This window comes from Astatotilapia calliptera, chromosome 11 (assembly GCF_964374335.1).
Source record: "Astatotilapia calliptera chromosome 11, fAstCal68.1, whole genome shotgun sequence".
Classification (NCBI taxonomy): Eukaryota; Metazoa; Chordata; class Actinopteri; order Cichliformes; family Cichlidae; genus Astatotilapia; species Astatotilapia calliptera.
Genome location: NC_137432.1, coordinates 29,176,204 through 29,196,342, shown reverse-complemented (window position 1 = coordinate 29,196,342; position 20,139 = coordinate 29,176,204). Strand labels below are relative to the sequence as shown.

Below are 20,139 nucleotides of genomic sequence, written 5' to 3'. Positions count from 1 at the left end.
TGCACAGATTTAGCCTTTAAAGGCATGTTGTCCTTGATCAGCTGTAAAACAGCCTGTTTCAGTTTAAGCGTTGCTTTCAATAAACTGCATGCTCACTTTTTGCATGTTTTGTCTCACTCCAATTTCTTCTTGTTGCAAGCTCTACTTGGAACCTTGTTAAGATCCAACCATGCCAAATATGATTTTTTTTTTGCCATTTTTCAAATATAAACATCGCAGCATATCTGAGTATTGTTGCTCACCATACCCGTCCCTTTATGACCGTGTCACAAAGCTCAGCTCAAACCAGAACTGGTTTCTTGAGTAAGACAAACAGTTCCCTGTAGTCAAATGGCCTCCACAGTCACCAGACCTCTCTCCATGTTCACTTATAGGATGCATGGGAACAGGACATTCTCATGATGGATACGAAGCCGACAGATCTGCAGCAACTGTGTGATGTTGTGATGTCATCATGAACCAAATTCTGAGGAATGTTTCAGTCACCTTGGTGAATTTATGCCATGAAGAATTAAGGGATACTAGTGTAATTAATTAAGTGGTCAGAGTGGCCAGAGAGTGGTTGATGCTTCACTATAGGAATGAAAAAATTTGAGGCCAGCTCAACCTTTATTTTCCACACCCGCACGTGTTTACTGTGAATTTGCAGCCTCATATTTCTGGCTTTCATATAGAAAAATGTAGTTAGTTGCTGTTTTATTGGTAGTCTGAACACACCGCTACTACCTGCACCACTGGACTGCAGAATTTGGAAGTTCATTTGCAGTTTGCAAATGACAATCATTTGTAAAATGGCACCATATCAGCACCATTTAAGGCCTGTGTGTAAGTAGTTCTTGCAGATTGGTTTTGCAAAGCAATCCCATGGTGCACGAGCCAAAAAGCTTTTTTTCCCCTCTTGGCACAAGAATCTGCATTGGGTTCACATCATGAAAATATAAATCACTTCCTCTGACTTTGGGAAAGTTTTACATTAAAAAAATCCTCTGCAGAATCCACTCAGATTGTGCTTTGTGGTGTTCTTTCAGTAGGTCCACAGACGTCTCCAAGAAGTGTCAGCGTGCAGTCGTTTTTGCTTTTAAAAGCAAAGCTTTTTTTAAAGCTGTGACTAGATTTAGGGAGACGGATGTCATTGTCAAATCAAAATATTTTTAGATTTTCCTCTTAAGATTTCAGACCACTGTGAGTTGGAGCATGAAAACAAATGCTGACTCAGAGAAGACACAAAAAGTGTCAGGAGGAGGCTGCAGACAGGGTGGAGAGTCTGCGCTCCGACAGCGTAGACATAGCATCAGGCCACACAGAGGCTTCCTTGTCTATAAACACAACCTGTTGCTGCTCTCTCAAGAGTATGCTATGCAGGGAATGCCAAAAGGATTAGCGCCTAGCCATTTGAGATAATGGGGAAAAATGAGACGTGATGTGGCGGAGGAAAGCAACAAAGAGTCAAGGACGAGACAGCATCACATTTCTTACATTCTCTTGTGTTTATGCCGCAATCGGTGGTTAATCTGTCCAAAATTAGCCAAGAAAAAAACATAACAAGGTGGCAAGAAATCACATACTCGAAGATAGTTTCATTTTTGTGTTTATTTGCTGTGTACATCATACACAAACTTCTTTGGAATAAAAGCCGAACCTCTCGTGTGTGAAATTAAAAAAGGAGAATCAGAAGTTACGTCGCCACTTTGCAAAACATGCAAACAAATTTTTCTTTTTTTCTTAACAGGGAGATCTGAAAAAAATCCAGGTGGAAAGATTCTCAGGAGTGTGCCATGCTCATGATTAATACAGAAAATAATTGACATTGCAAGTAACTGCGTTATTTTATCACGTGTACAAAAATAACATGCCCTTGAGTTCAGTAATACTCTCAGTCTAACCTCCACATACCTCAGCAGTTCACATTACAGTGGCGCAGTCCAGGGCAAGCAATGGAAATGACCTTTCATTAAGATAAAGCGGGAATAACTGAAGAATGGATGAGGTGAAGGTGAGGTAGGATCTGCGGTTACCAGGGAGAGCAGGGCGGCTTCAGCCCCTTTTGCATGTTTTGTGATGGGAATCGGGTTGACCGAGTTAACATCTGTAAGCTGCCAGATGGTGGAAATGACATCCTAAAGCATCTGGCAGGAAAGGCCTGTCAGCTTGAGTTCTTTTACTCTTATAATATATTACTTTTTTATATATATGAAATTTCAGTGAAACACAAATATTCGCCTGCTGAATCCAGTTCACAGTCACAGGACAGACAGGGTGTTTATTCCTGTTTTCATTCCTGAAACTCTTAAGCTTACCCAGCAGTGACCACTGAATAGGTGTGGAAATCTGTGAGTGGGTCACATTAAATATCCTGAACACTGATCCTAACTAAGGGTTGAAAAATGAATTTCAAATAATGAAAACTAGCTAAGCATGGCTCCTTTTTTTTCAGGACAAAGAAGCTTCTTTGAATCCAGCTCAGTGATTAACATTATATGAGATGAAATATCTGTAAGGAGTCAAAACTATATTTCTATGTGTCATTTCCTCACTCTGTCCAGTTCAGTGCATTAACAACCCCATGGGGGTGCCTCACATGTTTGTTCCAACGCCTGCGTTTAAGGAGTAAAAAAAAAGAAAAGCGACACACAAACTAAACTGGGACAGATTCGAATGAGGTACTCATGGTTCACTTCACACTCACACAGCATTTTTCCTGTTGGAAAAAACATAGCTTAGTGGTTTTCCATTTTAAATTAGTCATTAGGAAGAGCGGTGATGTCAAGGAGGCTAAGCTGGGTTGACTGTGTCAAACAAACACACACTTATGTGCCTTGTGAGGATTCACAGGGGGCTCATTTCAAATCAGTTCTTATCTGGTTATGCAAATAAATGAAAAGAAGCTACAAATGGAGAGGACAGTAATCCAGCGCCCACTCCACACACACACTCATACACATTTATGATAATGGGGGAAAAAATGCGACGGAAAATAGCTCCATTTGCCGTAAAGGTCACAAAACACTTCCTTAGGCTCTATAAATACAACAAATCAGATTGACAGGATATAAGTAGTAGCAGTTATTCTCTAATTTAAAGAAGCTGTGCCTTTGGAGTGAAGGGAGCAAAGGTAGATGCGTGTCATGAAATGCTAATCCTGTGAATGTTGACCACTGAAACAAATCCAGCGTCTTTGACTCTCGTTTGAAATGTAAAAATTCAAATCATATTTTGAAGCCAGATTCGATTGACGAAACTGTTTGAGCCTCAAAAGTTAAAAAACCAAACAATGTTGCACTCTGTTGCAGCCCACAGAGGATAACGTACTTTAAATTTATGTGAACTACACAACACCTACACAGCTCTCAATGGCACAGGGATCCTCGTCCAGCTATCAAACCGTTGATTCTTTGGGTCCTTCACGGGCGGCGTTTTTACACCCGTAAAGCCATTTGATGACACGAGCATTTCTCTCAATTATTGACACGCCAGTGGGAAGCTGCTCAGCCAGCTCCTCCTCAAACAGTCCATCTCCTGAGTGGCGGGAGAACTCACTGGGCTCCGAGCCTCCACAGACGTCCCCGCCCACGCTGCGGAGCGCCAACGAGAGAGTGTCTATAGAGCTGGCCCCTGAGAGGAAATTCTGGCGACCCAGACGCTCTACCATATCTATGTCCAGCCCGCAGAAGTCAAAGAAATGCTCCTGCTCCGATAACGCTACTGAGCAGCGCAGATGTAAGTCTGACTTGGAGCGCCGCAACTCTCCAAACTGTCTTCTGGGTGCCGGTGGTGACGCTCGTTTCCACGGGTCATTCTCATCGTCATGCTTGTTTGAGTGGTTTCCATTGGTAACTCCATCGCCGGTGCCATTTGTAAAGCCATTCTTAATCTCTTCAAGCGTGCAGCTTAACCCGGAGCTGGGGGCAGACTCTGGGCTGCGCTCGTGGTCAGTTTTGCTGGACCTCCTGCTCCCCGGTCCCCCGTCTGGCGCATCTTTATCGTTGGTCCAAGACATGCGAGAGTCGCCATCCCGGGATGACGCTTTCTCTTCACCGATGACCATTTTCTGGATTCTGCTCTCACCTCCACTACTCTTCTCCCTCATGGATCCCTGGAAGAGGCGGCGGACGAAACTGTAGCCCTTTATCTCCATGTTATTGTTTTCTCCCACCGCTGTACTGCTCGGGCTCTTGCACTCTTTTTTCTGCCGGTAGATGACGAGGGAGTCTGGCCTCAGCATGCGTTTGCCTGTACTCCTTCGGAGAATGGGAGCGCTGTGTGGCGCTACCAAGGTGTTAAGTCCAGGTGTGCGCGGGCTGGGGGGCGCATTGTTCACATTGCTCCTGTTATGTGCCTCAACATCGACAGAAGTCCGTCTGTTCTCCTTTCTCGAGTCATCGTTTTCATTTTCGTCTCTTGCAGCGAAGGAGCCACAGACCGGAGGGAATGGAGTGTTGGACGGACGCTGTGGGGGAAGATGAGGCGTCAGGCTTGCAGGGATGGTGATTGCTCGCCGGGGTGGCGGCGGTGGGGTGGCACAGGGTACAAGTACAGGCTCTTGCTTGGTGTTGATCACCTGCTGGCTTTTAACATACTTGGCTTTGTCTGCCTCGAGTCTCTCCACGGCGCTGACTGAGCGGCCGTGACCGCCGCCATCAATCTGCCTACGCAAGTAGTCTGGACCCTTGTTGAGAAGCCTCAGAGGTGAAGGAGATCCAATTGGCGTTAGGGGCTTCATGTTAATTCACCGAGCTGGAAAAGACATCAAAACCGCAGCCTCCAAACTGACTCACAGCTCCCGACGTCCCACAGTGAGCTGTTGTAAGCTCTGTGAAATTTCAAGCCTAGTGGGAGCGTTTAGAAAAGTTTCTAACTATAGAGGACTGGCAGCTCCCATTCCTGTACTCACAGCTCTTAAATGTTTTTTGAACAATAATAGACCAAGTAGCAATTCAGGAAACCACAAAATCCAAGATTGTTGTAACTTTTTCTATAGATAGCCAACTGACTCTTTGTTGGGCAGTGTAAGAACCCAGGCAAATTGATATCTCTATCCAGTATTTATAAAGGCATCTGGATAGGCAGGGAACAGGGAAGTCCTTTTTTGTCAGCCTGAAGCTCTCCCAAATGAGATGCTCCCTGCCCACAGTGCAGCAGAAATAGCAGGCAGGGTGTAGTTTGAAAGGGTTACTTCTTCCTCCCCCACTTTTTCTTCTCTCTTTTTCTCTACCAACAACACCCTTCACTGTTGATCTTTTCAGTGGCGACTGCCGGGAGAAATTAGATATACCAGCCTCAAATATTTGCTTTGCACAGGGCGTTTAAGGGACGCCAGGTCAAGACTTTTGTTTGACGCCCGTCGTGGTTGAGCTGACTTGAGGGTGGCCGGCACCGATGCACTTGATTTGTTGATGGACAGATGGCGGAGAAGCAGTTCGCATTCTTCACCTGTGTGGACCCCTGGAAGAGGCAGAGAGAGAGAGAGTGGTTTTAGTTCTCAGTGCTACTTTCAAAGGCAGTGGTGCCTTAAGCCGATCATAGATTGTGATTATTTAAAGCTGGAGGGGGGGAGCGACAATATCCCGTCATTGATGAATGAATGGAAACATGGATACAGCACTGTTTGCTGTCCAGACAGGATGATGACATGTCCGTCTCCACCTGTTTTCTGAACAGGAAGGCAGAGAGACTCATTATGATGTCCTATTAGAACAATTGTTTCAGCTGTGTTTATGACTGCAAACTCAACATCCTTTATTATTGATCACCGAAAACACAGGACAAAAAAACTAGTCGCGATACTAATTCCTCTTTTTGTCACAGCTATTAGACTCAAATAACATGATGTGTAACTGGAGAGGCAAAAAAAAAAAAGTTTCTGACAGCTTGCTGTAGCTTACTTCTTTAAATTAATGCAAAATAAAGCTGGTGAACACCTTTGAAGGGATCTTTTATAGCCACAGTAATGCTGCTTGTTATTTAAATGAAAAACCACTACAAAAGTTCAGTAAAGACAGTAAAACTAATGAGGCATGGCACCGTGACAGATGTTGCTTTTTTTTAAAAATTACTATGCTCTGCTTTATATTACATTTTCCTGCTATATGAGGATTTGGTGGAGCAAGCGGGGAGGAGGGTGCACGTGCCTATAACAGCCTCAGCCTGAGGAGTATTTATAGCTTTACGCCATCCCGGCACAGTTATCATATGTCTATGTATGTGTATATATGTGCGTGTTAGTGCATGCGGTCATGGGTATTTGTTTCCTGTAAGCATTTCTTTGTGTGTGTGTGTGCCAGCACAAGGCAGCGAGGGGCTGCCCTGTAAATGAAAGAGGGGTGCATGCAGAGTTTGGGTGCTGTGAAAGCCTTTCTGTCTGAAAAGCAGCGAGTGTCTGCCAAGTGCAAGCTGGAAAGCCAAAGAAGCCATCTTTAAAACCTGAAGCTGGTATTTATACTCTGGGGCCACAGGTGGAGCGTGTTTTCAATTCACCTTCCCTCAAAATGTATTAAAAGTCCATCTGGGGAGACAAATGCCCCTTGTGGTGTGTTGGACAGCAGGAGGGTGTTATACCGTTGCGCTTACTGTTCTCTCAGGTCCCTCAAGTGTCATCAAATGCTATTTTGGCTTTTCCTTCACAAAAGCTAAAACAATGAATGACCAGGAAAGAGGATCCGTGTCTCCAGTCAGGATGAACCACATGACACCGGCAATAGCAAAAACACCACAACATATACTCCTTTCTTATATTTTTGACTAATACTAATCAGATAACAGAGTGACACGAAACAAAGAAAACAATAACACACATAATTTATCCAACTATTTATAAAACTGGAGCAGTTTCTTGAAAAAGTCATACATGCACACTCGCATGTTATTATTACTTATTTTCTTGAAACTGAAATCTTCTGAAATCATATCACTTTAAACAATTTTTTACTCTATGTGCGTCTATTTTATTTAACCTCTTAATGTAAATTATAACATTCATAAGTTAAAAAAATATTTTCATATTTTTGTTTTACAAAATAAGCAACTTAGCTTACATTAAATAAACATCATTATAGCTGATTACATCACTTTCCAATTCCTGTGTTTCAATCAATTTTTTTATATGTTTCTTTCTTTTTACTCTTGTGCCTCTAACTGCTAATATCAAATTGTTGATATTTAAGAAGGTGAGCTAGAATTTCACCAAACCTTCTACCCGTATTCAGTCTCCATACGCCTGAGGAACCCTGTCAAATGGCGCTATAAATTACCTGACGATGGGGGAAATGGCATACCGGCTAGTTTTTCCAGATGTTGGGTATGTGGGAGCTCGGGAAAGTCAGCCATTGTTTTGGTAGGTTTTGAGAAAAATCACAACAGGTGTGGAAGCTAAAAAAACCCAAGAAAAATTGGTGGAAAATGTGGAGGAAATGAGGATGCAGGTTATGGTCTGTGGTTAGAGTTATGGGGTATTTATTAGGCATCTTTCTTCTTCTTTCTTCTGATCCCCATCTGAGTTCAAAATAAAAAAATTGAGAGAGTAATGCTACCACAGCGTTAAAGAAGATTATCGCCATAGGAGCCTAAACTAAGTTGTTAATGCTAACAGTGACTTTCTAGTGACGGGGTGGAGTTAAATATAGAAAGAAATATGAAGAACACAAGGACAATATATGAATACAAGAACTGGTAAATGTCAGCTAATCCTTGAAAACCACAGTAATATGCAGTATCTGTATTTGTTCTACTTCCAATGCTTTTTGTGTTCTCTTGTGATGCCAGTGTGCGTTCAATGAATGTGACATTAGGAGCATGAAGAAAACAAGCCACTTTCATAGGTTACGTCTTGCTCAAAGTGCTATCTGGGACATCACATGACTAAGTGAATCACAGTGGTTTGGAACATAATATATGAATGAACAACTGCACTAAGAAGACTGTCATTGGTGTAAGTGTTGGGATTTATGGCCATCTTTAGCTCCATTTCTTCAATCTTGGACTTAGGGTAGCTTTGCAAGATTTCACAGTTCAAGATAATCCTTATTTGTTTCATACTGGGTCTTAGTGCAGTCCCTCTAAACTCATCTCCTTCTCTTCAAGCCAACTTTCTACTCATTGGCTGCCCCTCACAACCAGAAGGTTTAGCAGGCTTCTGTTCACGGCTAATGATGACGACCATACTAACCACTCACAATGACATCACACAGACCCAAGAGTGAAAAAAATGCGTGAGGTCAAAGCCTGAGCTTTTGTCTCACAGGGATCACTTACTGATGTGACTGTGCTTGATATCCACATTAAACCATTATGACTGTAATTATATGAATAGTAGCATCAGAGGTCATTTTTTAAGGCATTTATCTGAACATAATATAATAAAACACTAAAACCGAAATCGGGAAAACCAGAAAGAAGGAACACACATGTGCACAAAACCACAGGGGACACCAGTGACTCAACTGGGATTTGCTGGAGAACAATAGCTGCCATTAGTTCTTTTGACTATAATGAGCCAAATTAGTACCCAGCACCTTCTCCTGTGATCTTGAAGCTTGTGCAAAGCATGAGATAGCCTTGGGATTTTCTCTCGTGTTTCACGACTTCTTTTGTCTCTCATTGCAGGTTGTCATTAACCTCTAAACCCGTCCCTTCTGTTCTCGTCTCTACAGTGAACATCACCCCACCTTCTCCTTCCTATTGCTACCCAAGCTCATTTGCCTGCACTCTCCTGCGTTACTTCCCACTCTTCAGCTCCTCTGCACATGCTACAGGGCTTCTCTGCCCTTTCATTTCACTCCCTACTCCATCACTCTCTTCTTGTAAACATATATTTTCCTTCTCTCTTTCTATCTCTTTCCATCTCCTGCTCCATTTACTGTTACTTACAGTGTGATCTTCAAAAGCTTTTTCCCATCTTAAGCCAACATATATTTGTTCTATTTATCAGAACTGACTATGTGTATGTATAGCAAAGCGGGCTCCAAACATACAGGCTTTGCAATGAATGTTAAACATCACAACATGAAAAACAAAAAAAGAATAAGAAGAAACTTAAAGACGGGGTGAAAAGCCAACAATCGTAAAAGTGAGCTGAGACACAACAGGAGTTTGATGGTTTAGATTGTACATATAAAAACTGACTGAACTAGTTTTGCTAGAATGAAACCCAGAAAAGGAAGTTCAAACTCTTGGGGAATTTCTGTCAGGCTGCAAACGCATCCAAATGTCAAAAATTACAAACACTGCCCACCAGATTCCAACATGTAGGGACAAATGTTTCAGGCACTGTGAACAAATGATGAATTACAAATAATTACAACAGCCTACAGCTATTTTATCCAACTACAAGGTTGTAACAAACTAGAAGAGTCTGCAGAAACATCAAACGTGTGATGCAAAAGTAATACCTGGGACATGCAGCAGAAAGCAGAGCTCCAAAAACCAGACATCAGTGAATTCTCACATCACCAGCTCTCCATGTCTGTGCAATTTCCATCGATGTGTTCTTTAATAAAACTCCTCTGTCTGTCTATCTGCCTCTCCTCTCTCGGCCTTTCATCTCTCCCGCATTTCCCCTCTGTGAAGCGGATGGACCATCCTGCAGGGGAGGCTTACCCAGGCGCCCCCATGCAGCTAAAGAGGAACCAGATGTTTTGTGTCATGCTACATCAAAATGCTTGGACAGAGACCTGTCATGGGAAGGCACAGTGGAGTTCGTTTTTCTTTTTAATCAGCAGCACTGTTTGTGCCACATGCATTTGACCCAGTGAGAGAACAAAGCGGGTCACATTTAGGCCTCGTTATCAGTTATATTGTCAGGTGGTTCTTCTTCTGAAAGTGCTGCCCCAGAAGCTAAACACACAAAAAGACCCAGGAAGTGTTTGTTTGCTTCAAGCGAGCCTCTAGAAGGATAGCTTCATCGAGGCATGCTTGGAAATCCAGAGAAAACCCAGCTGGTCCTGGATCAGAAGGTTAAAGGAAGTTTCTCTGTGAATTATGTATTTAGTGAAGTAAACACATGATAAGATGTTAATAAATTCAAAAAGACCACCTTTGAAGCTCTCGGGAGGTTATTCTGCACCTGTCAAATTAATCTTTGGACAGATGAGGGGCATCTGCTGCTGACAAAGAGCCAACTGGCCATCTCCAGCATCTTCCCTCTCTTTCACTGTCTTGCATTTCTCCCTTTCTTTATATGAACATCTGGCACAACTATTAAGGATGACAGTGACTAACAATCCTCCCTAATGGACTGAAATGTCTCAGTGTTCAAACGTTAACCAACGCTCATTCAAAGAAGACTTTATGTCATGACGGAGCATCTGCACACATAAGTGTCTCTACAGTGTGGATAAAAGTGTCTGCCACTAATGAGCCACGATTCATGACCGCAGGCTTCGGTCATTAACCAACACTGCAAACACAGGACTCAAGAAGTCTGTCGTGGGCCAGGACAAAGCAAAGGAGGCGTTGTCTTCTCCCCTCCAAACAAAAGAGACAAACTGGGCTGTCTTCGCATCATTAACGGGCTCCAACAATGGTCTCCTATAGGTAAGTCAGACTTGGTCTGCCTCATTAGTCAGGAAGGGAAAAGAACAACATGATGACAATAAAATGTAAGAGATTAAGACACATGATAGATAGGCTACTGCCCCCCTCAAAAACAAAGCCAACTGTAAATCTTATCATGCCTGTGAGGCCTTCAGTGCTATTAGCCACGTGATCTACGGTTCGAGGCTACGCAAGGGATTTCTCCGCATTCATGAGGAGCAGCAGCAGGCCACCTGGGATGGCTTAAGAAACCCCCAACCTGAATAGACCTCTTTGCAAACTGTAAACTGGACAAGATGCGCTCTAAACACACTGCTCTGGCTCTTTTGTCATTCAATGCTAATCATCGTGGGGGCAACTGAACATTGGAGAGCCACGCCAAAAACATGTACTCAGGCTAATGGTGGGTGTGGGTACAAGTACATGAGAACTGGATACAAAAAAAGCCAAGAATGAAAAAAACAAACAACCCCAAAACGAAACAGGGAAGACTGTAAAAAGATTTGACCTTATCTGATAATCAGGTATTAGGAGCATTAGCATAGTTATGAGCTAAAATTCAGCTAATAAAGGAAGATTGCACATATACGTACATACCTAAATTATCTCAACTTACTATTTTACATCATCACAGCTGGCCAACAGCACAGCTAATAATTAACTAATGACTTCATTACACTTAAAGTCAAGTCTTTATTTGCTGATTTTACATAATCTTGTAGTAGAAAATTAAGCACACAATCAAAGCACAGAGGTCTACCCAAGGCAGCAAACGACTCACAATAAACCAAAGCCTTTTGAACATAAGTGCTAATTATCAGTCGATTAACTCTGCGCTCTGCAGCATAATCAATAAAATGAATTAGCCTATTTGTAAATGTTGACACAGTTCTACTTTATAGCATTGGAAAAAACATTTTAGCAGTGGAAAGCAAAGGTATTATATTGCATATAAGAGTCGGGCAAAGTGTAACAAGCATTATTTGTTTATACTACACTGGCTAATCAGTCAAAATATGATCATAAGTAGCTTAATTAATAGAAGAGACTGTAATTGTATGTTGAGGTAATCAGTAAGAGAGCTATCACCCTGACATTACAGTAATTTAATTAACATTGTGCAATCTCCCCCTCCTATTACAGTCATTATACTGGAAGCCAAGCCTTTATCACGGCTGTAACACCCAAGCAGTGCTTACGCCGATAAGGCCAGCTCCAGGATAAAGTGTGCATATTTATTTTTTTTTTTTATCAACAGGCAGGGCAAGTTCCTTTTCTTTTGAGCACAGGGCTCAGGAAGGCTTCTGTTACTTGTGATTACCGAATAGCTCTGAACCATAAAGTTTTATGAATCACTATTTGCTTTTCCAGCTATAACATTACAACAAAGCAAAAAGAAACGCACGTAAGCTTTGCCTGTCAAAGTCTCTGAAAATAAAAGGCATCTTAAAATCTGCTCTCCATCGAGATAGAACGAGGACGTTATTTTATCATCCGAATGCCAATTTTAAAACTTAGAAAGTTTATAAGTGTAAAGATCTAAAGTTAGAGGCCTGTGATCCGTCCACCAGGTGCCAAGTGCGTGGAAATCTAATAATCCACGCTATAGAGAGACACCTGAGCCTGCCAGTAATGCAGGAATGTTAAGCTGCCTTATGATACCTCACTGTGAGAAATGTACAGAAAATATATGATCAAAGAGAAATACCCAGACAATGCAGGCAGGGATCCACATAGACACTGGATTAAAATGATAGTGGTACAGTAAAGTAATCATTGTGTAAATGGGCACTTCTTCTGTTTTATTTATGGGGAAATTACCAGTTATTTGGAGAGCAGTTGCTAACAGCACAGTTATATAGTCCATTTTGCCTTTGTTATTAACAAGGAATTGATTTTTAACTGTCCCTGTTTTCAGAGCATTGATCTATTTACGCACATGAAAAACGTGTCCTACAAAGGCAGGTCACCCGGCAGTCAGACTGATAAAGCCCTTTGTTCTGACATCTCAAATGTGAATATAGGGCACAGGAAGGAAGCAGCAGCAATGTGGTAAGCAGAGACCATGAAATGTCCGTGAAATCCAGCGACAGGCAAAATAATTGTGGAAATTGTGCAGGTACTGAGTTAAGCCTTGATTATACTCTGTTGCGGACACTGACAGCTGGAGGCCCGACGGCCGATTAGCTATTCCTGTTTAACTTCCACTTGAAGTTGACCGCCTGGGGAGCATGCGAAGTTGGTGCACTGTGATGTAAATTCTCCACAGAGAAGTTGGTAGGCACGTGGACAAAACCCCAAACCTCGCGCTAATACCGAGTTCCAGATTAGGTCGAAGTCGGAATTTCCGAGTTCCCAGTCAGAATTTAAATCTGAAAAGCCCCCTCAACTACTCAAAAGGTCGGACCAGTCCCACCAACTCCGAGTTAATAACCCGAGACGGCTGCAGTGAACATAAACAGTAATAAAACCGTAAAACTTTTAATCTGTTTTGTATTTGTGAGTTGCTAAATAAACCATATGCAGAGCACTGACCAGACTCTATCCATGAAGGAGAAGCAGCTGTGTTTTTAACTACAAATAAGTATTACCCTGTACTGCTAGTGATACATGAACTTCCCAAGAACCAAAACACACCCTTTTTCTTCTCACTTTTCCAGCTTTACTACTAGAATACACTATGTTGGAAATCAGGAGTGACAATACTCCCAAATACTGACATTGACACTTTTTTGCAAAAATATTTCTGGTTGTATTGGAGTCTCTGGGAAAACAGACCTTGGATCCCTTGTTCTGTAGCCTCAATAAACACTTTCCTGATTACTTTATGGGCTTAATCACTAGTTACCATCAGTCAACATCAGTCTAAGCAGAGATTCCCAGACCTCCCTTTCTCCAGCCCTGTCCTCCAGCTTTTGTGGTTTGATCCCAAGGCACTCCCAAGCCAATCTCTCCACAGTGTCCTGGTCTGCCCTGAAGCTTCTTAACATTTGCACATGCCTAAAAGGATCTCACCTAGGAGATGCCAGAACCACCTCAACTTGCTTCTTTCATTATTATTAGGTGGCTCTACTCGGAGCCCATCCAGAATGACCAAGCTCCTTACCCTACCTCTGAAGCCTTGATTATACTCTGTTGCAGACACAGTCAGCTGGGGAAACCATGACCTAGTCGTCATTTCTCTTATACTTCTTTGAAATCCTCTTGAAGTCTATAAATTCTCCATATAAGAATCCACAAACATCACAAAAGACAGGAAGGCCCGTCGGCGGACATCGCACAGCCTTCACATTCACTGTCTGGTGACAAAAGTTACGTCAGTCCAACCCAAGCTGACCGAAGTGAATCCTAGTGCATGCAGAATGTATAATAAAGGCCTAAGGGACAGCCTTCGGAGAGAGCAAATTTGCCCCTCTTGTATCCACCATCTCATTTTTTGGGTCACGACCCACAGTTTGTGGCCAAAGATCCACCGGTAAAAGCTTCGCTTTGCCTTCCACTCTCGTCTCTTCTCTCTTCAACTCAATAAACCACAATGATGTTCATGTTATAAACTGTGGCTGTTCTAAGAGTCCGAAGGGACTCTTAAACAACCTGTTGTCAGCCAATAAACGTGCTTTGACTTGGATGCTTGCCACGTCCACTTTCAAAACACCAAAATATTGACAGTGAAGACTCTCACCTCGAGGGTTGGGTTGCATCAGCATGGTTACATCCATCTTTTATACTGTCTATGATCCAAACATAACCTGTTTTTGTGGGGGACACGTGTACATTCAAGGGGGAAAGAAACCGTGTAGCGTAGTGTGTGCAAGAGCTACGTTTATAGAGTTAGTACGCACATATCCCAGCGCTGGACGGCATTGTTTAGTAAACTATAACCACCACTGCTGCTCCCTCCACATGCCAGTCTGGATTATGTGACCAGCAATACAAACCACTGTGACCTAATGTGTGTGTGCGAGTGTGTGTGCGGCACATCCCCGGACTGGGAATGCACTGTGCAACTCAGGGTAACAAAGCCCTCCCCCCTCGAATAAAAGCCTGCCCGGAGGCTGTTTATACAGTACAGTAGAGAGGCATAAATCTGGACATGTCCCTCAATCTCCCAGAGTCTTAAATTATGAAGCAGTGTTCTCACACTGTGAACCCTCATTAAGCTCTCAGCTGGTGTGAATGCTCTGAGAGACAGCTTTGTCTGGCCAACTGCCAGATGTTTTATTTCACAAAGTCGGCACATTTTTCCCTCTGCCAGGCATACGTCGGCTTCACCAAAGCGACAAAAGAGGCTTTAGCAGCAACTAAAAAGTCAAAAGCGGTGTTACATCAAACAGTGGTTTACCTGCCTTTTTGCTGACTGAAACAGTGCAGAAATATACTCTCCACAATGACTGACTAAAAGAGTTTACTGACAGCTAGATGAGTAAGAGCGCACAAGAATTGATTAAAGCCGTGTGAGAGCACAGGGGCCACATATGAGCGAACAGCAACTCAATCCAGAACTCCAAGTTAAAGTAAAAGGAAAGACAGCCAGAGTAGCATCTGTGTAACCCCACCCTCTTTTCACACACAGGGTTGCTAAAAGGACACTCACGAAACCCTTGCAGAATTATTCTAAGCACATGTTGCTGATGTTAGCGGTAAAAGGTTAGCACTAACTTGTGAGTACTTGTGACAGGACTGTTTGGGGTCGGTTAAGGCTTAAAGCATCTCCAGCTGTGCCTTGTCCCCAAACACTGGGTCATCTGTAACTATGGTGTCCCCGAGCCCATCTACTTCCTCCTCCTGCATCCCCACACATTCTCCACCACTTTAAATGTGTCAGCATTGATTTGCAATCAACACGGCGGGGCGCAAAAGTTTGCAACTCCAGATGAAATAAAACGCTCTGCATGCCGCTTCTTATAATGTAAACTTTCTCAAACACTTCTGGTGATTGGATACTTGAAGGTTGCTCATCCAATTCAGCTTTAATCCAGGAAAATCCCTGGTTTAAAATCCCCCATATTCAGTGTTTAACAGTGATCATTAATTATTTAGGGGTAAGCAGTCAAAAAGCGAATGCAGCAAGACGGCTGTATCAGGAATGTGTGGGTGCAGTTTGATTTAATCTGACCGACACAGCTCGAAACGTAAGCAAAATACCCCCTAAATCTAGAAATACTGCAAAAGCTAAATCCTGACTGCCACAAAAACTTTTAAAAAAGAGATCTTTTTATAGCTTTGTGATGTCTACTGAAACCCAGAGAGAAACTAGGCCATTAAAAGAAACGTCACGTGCTAAAAACATGCACGTCCAATCCCAAGAAACCACGAAAAGGACAGATAAGTTTGAAATATTCAGTGTGAGATGCCACAGATCAGAGTCCAACACTCATCTATTTCAAACTCACTAAAATGAGGTAACTCCTCCTTAAAAACTGCAAGAATCACCCACAGCCTCCCACACAAAGACCTTACACTAAGCTCTTCTGTTTGTCCTCTCTGCCATCTATACTTAGTTGTTAACCTTTGCTGAACCTGCCAGCTGTCTTCTCTCATTACCGATCAACCGACCTGCTTCCCGACTAACAGCACCCCGAGTGCCACGGAAAGACAGCCTTCGATTTGTCCCTCTTCCCTCCTCTCCTCCCTCGCTTCTGTCAGAATCAGAAAACATCTGGAAGAGTCCGTGCAGTTGTATTGGCGGCCTCCTCCTCTGTCAGTGGGAATGTCCAGACTCGTGTCGTCTTCCTCACGGTCGAGCGGACACAGCGTGGCACGGCTGAGTGTGATGGGATGTGGCAGAGCTACAGAGGCGCCCAGTCGGACTGTGAACAATTACAGGGATGTGAGAGCAGCGGGGAGAAGGGCCGCTCTCACAGCTGTCACCCACGCACACACAGGGGACCGTCAGGAGATGGAGATCTGTCAGATCATGTTTCATGATTTCGTTGCTCACAATGAATTATAAATTGAGTTCGGAAGCCCGTGGAGATGGAAGTGATGTAATGCTCTCAGGTCTCTGAGAGTGGCAAGACTGATTATAATAATCATTATGTCAAAAAATTAAGTGCAAAGACTCAAAAAAGCCTGAAAAATACATCAATTTGATACTTCTGCGAATATGATTCCACACTAGTTTGCAAAAGAGAAGAAGCTCGCTACATAGATGGTAGGTTTCACTTCTCCTTTCAGCCAACTTCATGCCTGTTTGAAAAGGTTTGTTTTGTCTCTGGATGTAACTTAGAAGCTGAGTTTATCGACAAGCTCTTCCTCTCTTACACGCAGTTCCTCCTGAAAACTGTTCCCAGAGACTTTTGCCACAACGGCCCAAACAAGGCGACAAGGAGCAATAAAAGCTAAATTATAAGCCCGACGGTTTGTGTGAGAGTGTTTGAAGTCTCACACAGTTGTAAACGTCAAATGTCTAAAACCAGCTGCTGTTAAACAACACACACACACACACAGTCACTTAACGCAGTGCCAGGGGGAAGATGATGTCATTAGCAGGGCACATTTTCCCCTCTAATTAGAAACTCAAGCTTCACGCCGTAACTCGGGGGTCTTTACATGCAACAAAACAGGGTTTAAAGAAAACAAATGTTTGACATGGCCTCTTAAAAGGCTGCGTTTTCAAGCCCTGCTCTGCAGGAAAGCAAAACCGAGCCTTGAATTTTGATAAGAAACACATGAGTGGCCCATTGTGAACTAAAACCATGAAAAATCCTGCGGCTTCCGCTTGTTCTCTGCATTCAGCTATAATGTGGTCAAAACTCAATCAGATTATGCACTTGTGCAGCCTCGACAAAAAAACTCTGTTCATTAAAAACAAAACACGGAGAAAGTTGTAAAATAAAAGACTTAAAGATGAGGAATCTAGCTGTCCTGTGATATAGGCTCAACTTTTTCACCCATGCTGCAGAGAGATGCTAGATCTCAGCTCCTGTTTAAATGCTCATATTGTGAACATGCACATTACGTCAAACCAAACTCTCAAAAGTCAGAAAGTGAACATGAGTCTGCATGCTCCTCTAAGCATTGCATCAATAACACCATCATCATAAATATCCCTGCTGGTGCTACGAGCCAAGCGGGAAGGCAAAGACCCAAATCACATTTTATTTAGTCATGTTAATGATGTCAGGGCTCCTGTCAACACCTCAGACGGAGACTGCAGTGAGCAGCTCAGCGCCCCTGGGCTCTCTTTCCGCTTTGTAACTGGAGGATGTATTCTTGTCTGCTCTGTTGGGATCAGCATCAAACACAGATGCAGCTGTATTACTGCTGGAAAATTAGCACACTGCCACATGAATCCAGGCACAAAACTGCGACTGTTTACGACCGCCTCTGCACTGTAATTTTGCAAGCAGGTATTCAGTCAGAGAGATGTTTGCGCTGCGCACTGAATCGTGTGTATGCAGTTTGAATGATTGATGTCGTCAGTAAGCGTTTAAGACCTATGAATCACCGTAGCCGTTGGGCACGGTTCAGCATGGTTCAGCACGGAATTCGGGGATTCAAACAAAAGTGTAAGGTAGTGAAAGGTAGGGAGGAGACGGAGCTAAATCTACCTATTGAATAGAAGGCCTGGAAAGTGATTCACCAAAGACTGTGTGGAAAATTTGTCTCATATTTAAATCTTCACTAACATCCTTAAAGTAGTTAGAGAGGAGGGCTAGCACATCTGCTGAGGAAAACTCACAGTGTGCTCAGCAGCAGCATTATGGCCACGAAAAGCTCTGAGCGTGTTTGTGAGAAGGTACGAGCGAGAGCAACATTTGAGCCACTTCGTGAGCTGCATCAAAAAGCACGAATCAAACCTCCAGCCACTTATCGCAGGCCTAACCGGCACATGCTCACCTATGAATCCGAATGTGTTTACAAGACATGTGTGGTCTGTTTAGTCTGACTGTTAAGTTGTTTATGCTCCTGACCCCACGCTGATCAAACCAACTCAGGATGCTTGAGCCCTTATGAAGAGAGGTGGAGCTGCAAGGGTGGAGGTGGGTCAAGGTGGAGGTGACCCTGAGGGCACGTGATTGTCTCCTTGGAAGAGACCGTCTTTTCACTTTAGAGTGGGTGGATTGCATAATGCTCCTCCCCAACTTTTTTTTCCTATTCTTTTGAAAGTTCTCAAGTAGCACCGTCTTAGTCTTTAAAATGAGCTCCTATAGTTTTAGTCGTGGTCTCAAATGATTGGCTGGTTACAAGAGAAAAAAAAAACCTTGACTTATAAGGGTTACAAAATTTGTCTTTGCTGATTAGATGCTTGGAAACCAGATCCTCATTTGGGCAATTTTCCTGATTTCATCCAGATGAAAATATTCAGTGCAGATCAAAGCTAAGCAAAGACCTGCTGCTCCAGGTCAGTGGTATTTGCAGTTATTATCAGCTGGACTTCAAGGTTGAGTTAAACCAGGGCGTCCACATATAGGGCTTACAGAGCACATGATCAATGGATGCACTTGCCACTTACAAAAAAATGTTTATGGTCTTATCAAACAGCTACCTAGAATCAGATATCCATTACAGAAAAAGCCAAACAACACATCATAAAGTTTCCAGACATAATTCTTGACTTGAAGAAGTCCTGTAGTAAATATAAAAAGGAAAGCACACACCCTGTTGACTAAGGATTATTAATATTTAACCTATTTTAATCCAAGAATACCTCAGAAGTGCTATCTGGGAGGTGAGTCTCTGGATTCTTAGTTAAGGAATAATAATGAACCAATAATAGATACCGACTTATTTAAAGCCTGTTTATTCTTTGCCATCTGTTTAACCCGTAACTGCACGCTTACTAAAATAACTCACTGAGAGTACAAAATAATCACTTAGCGGATTGGTCTATTCCTGTCCGAGTCAGCCTGATCGGTAAACTTCCAACATGTCATAAATCACCGTCAGCACAAAAATGTTATTAAAAACCGAGCGGTGGAAGCCGTAGTTCTGTCCGCACTCACCACATTCGCTCAGTTTATCCACTGTTGCTGTTGTTGTCTTTGAAATCCAGTGAAGGTGTGGAGCTCTGTGACGGACACACGGTCGGCGTGGCGCTGCGCTGTTCGCTCTGCGCGGTCTGCTGGCGCACTGACGGGCAGACGCACGGCAGCGGCAGTAAAAGAGGGAGTCCCGACCTCCCCACAGCGGCGGGGGTGGGCAGGTATGACGAGGCAATGTGAAAGATTTTCAGGGAGAGGTGTTATCTGCTGAACCCCCACCCTGTCCTAAGATGATCTCATCAAACTGTTAAATCACTTCACTTTTATTACTAGTTCTTAAGAGTAGTTGTTTTATTCAGGATGATTGGTTGTGCTACTCGCACTGTTACCAGTAATCCAGCATTTGATTGGATTTAGTCTTTAATCATTATTGTTTTCTTGTAGATGGATCTGACTAATTAACACATACATGCAATTACCATGTAATACATGTGACCTGTTGTCTTAAGTTTAAACATTTTCAGAAATATGTACTTTTCAGTGCATTCACATTGCTTTTTTTTTTTTTTACATCTTGTGTTCCACTTATTTATTTGTTGTTTTAGCTGTAGACAGTTTGTGATCAGTTGATACCAAATTAAAAAGCTGATCGATCTGTTGCTCGTTCCCTCTTATCATCCTCCCT

At 42.9% G+C, this 20,139-nt stretch overlaps 1 protein-coding gene across 1 annotated transcript; it reads right to left on the bottom strand.

Annotated features, from left to right (window-relative positions):
• Positions 1–1,572: 1,572 nt before the first annotated feature.
• fam110d (family with sequence similarity 110 member D) lies at positions 1,573–19,654 on the bottom strand. The gene is made up of 2 exons (XM_026185274.2): positions 19,476–19,654; positions 1,573–5,442 (listed from the first exon to the last, which is right to left on the bottom strand). The coding sequence occupies exon 2, from the start codon at positions 4,718–4,720 to the stop codon at positions 3,377–3,379; it is 1,344 nt and encodes a 447-aa protein (XP_026041059.1). The 5' UTR covers positions 4,721–5,442; positions 19,476–19,654; the 3' UTR covers positions 1,573–3,376.
• Between the last annotated feature and the right edge of the window lie 485 nt (positions 19,655–20,139).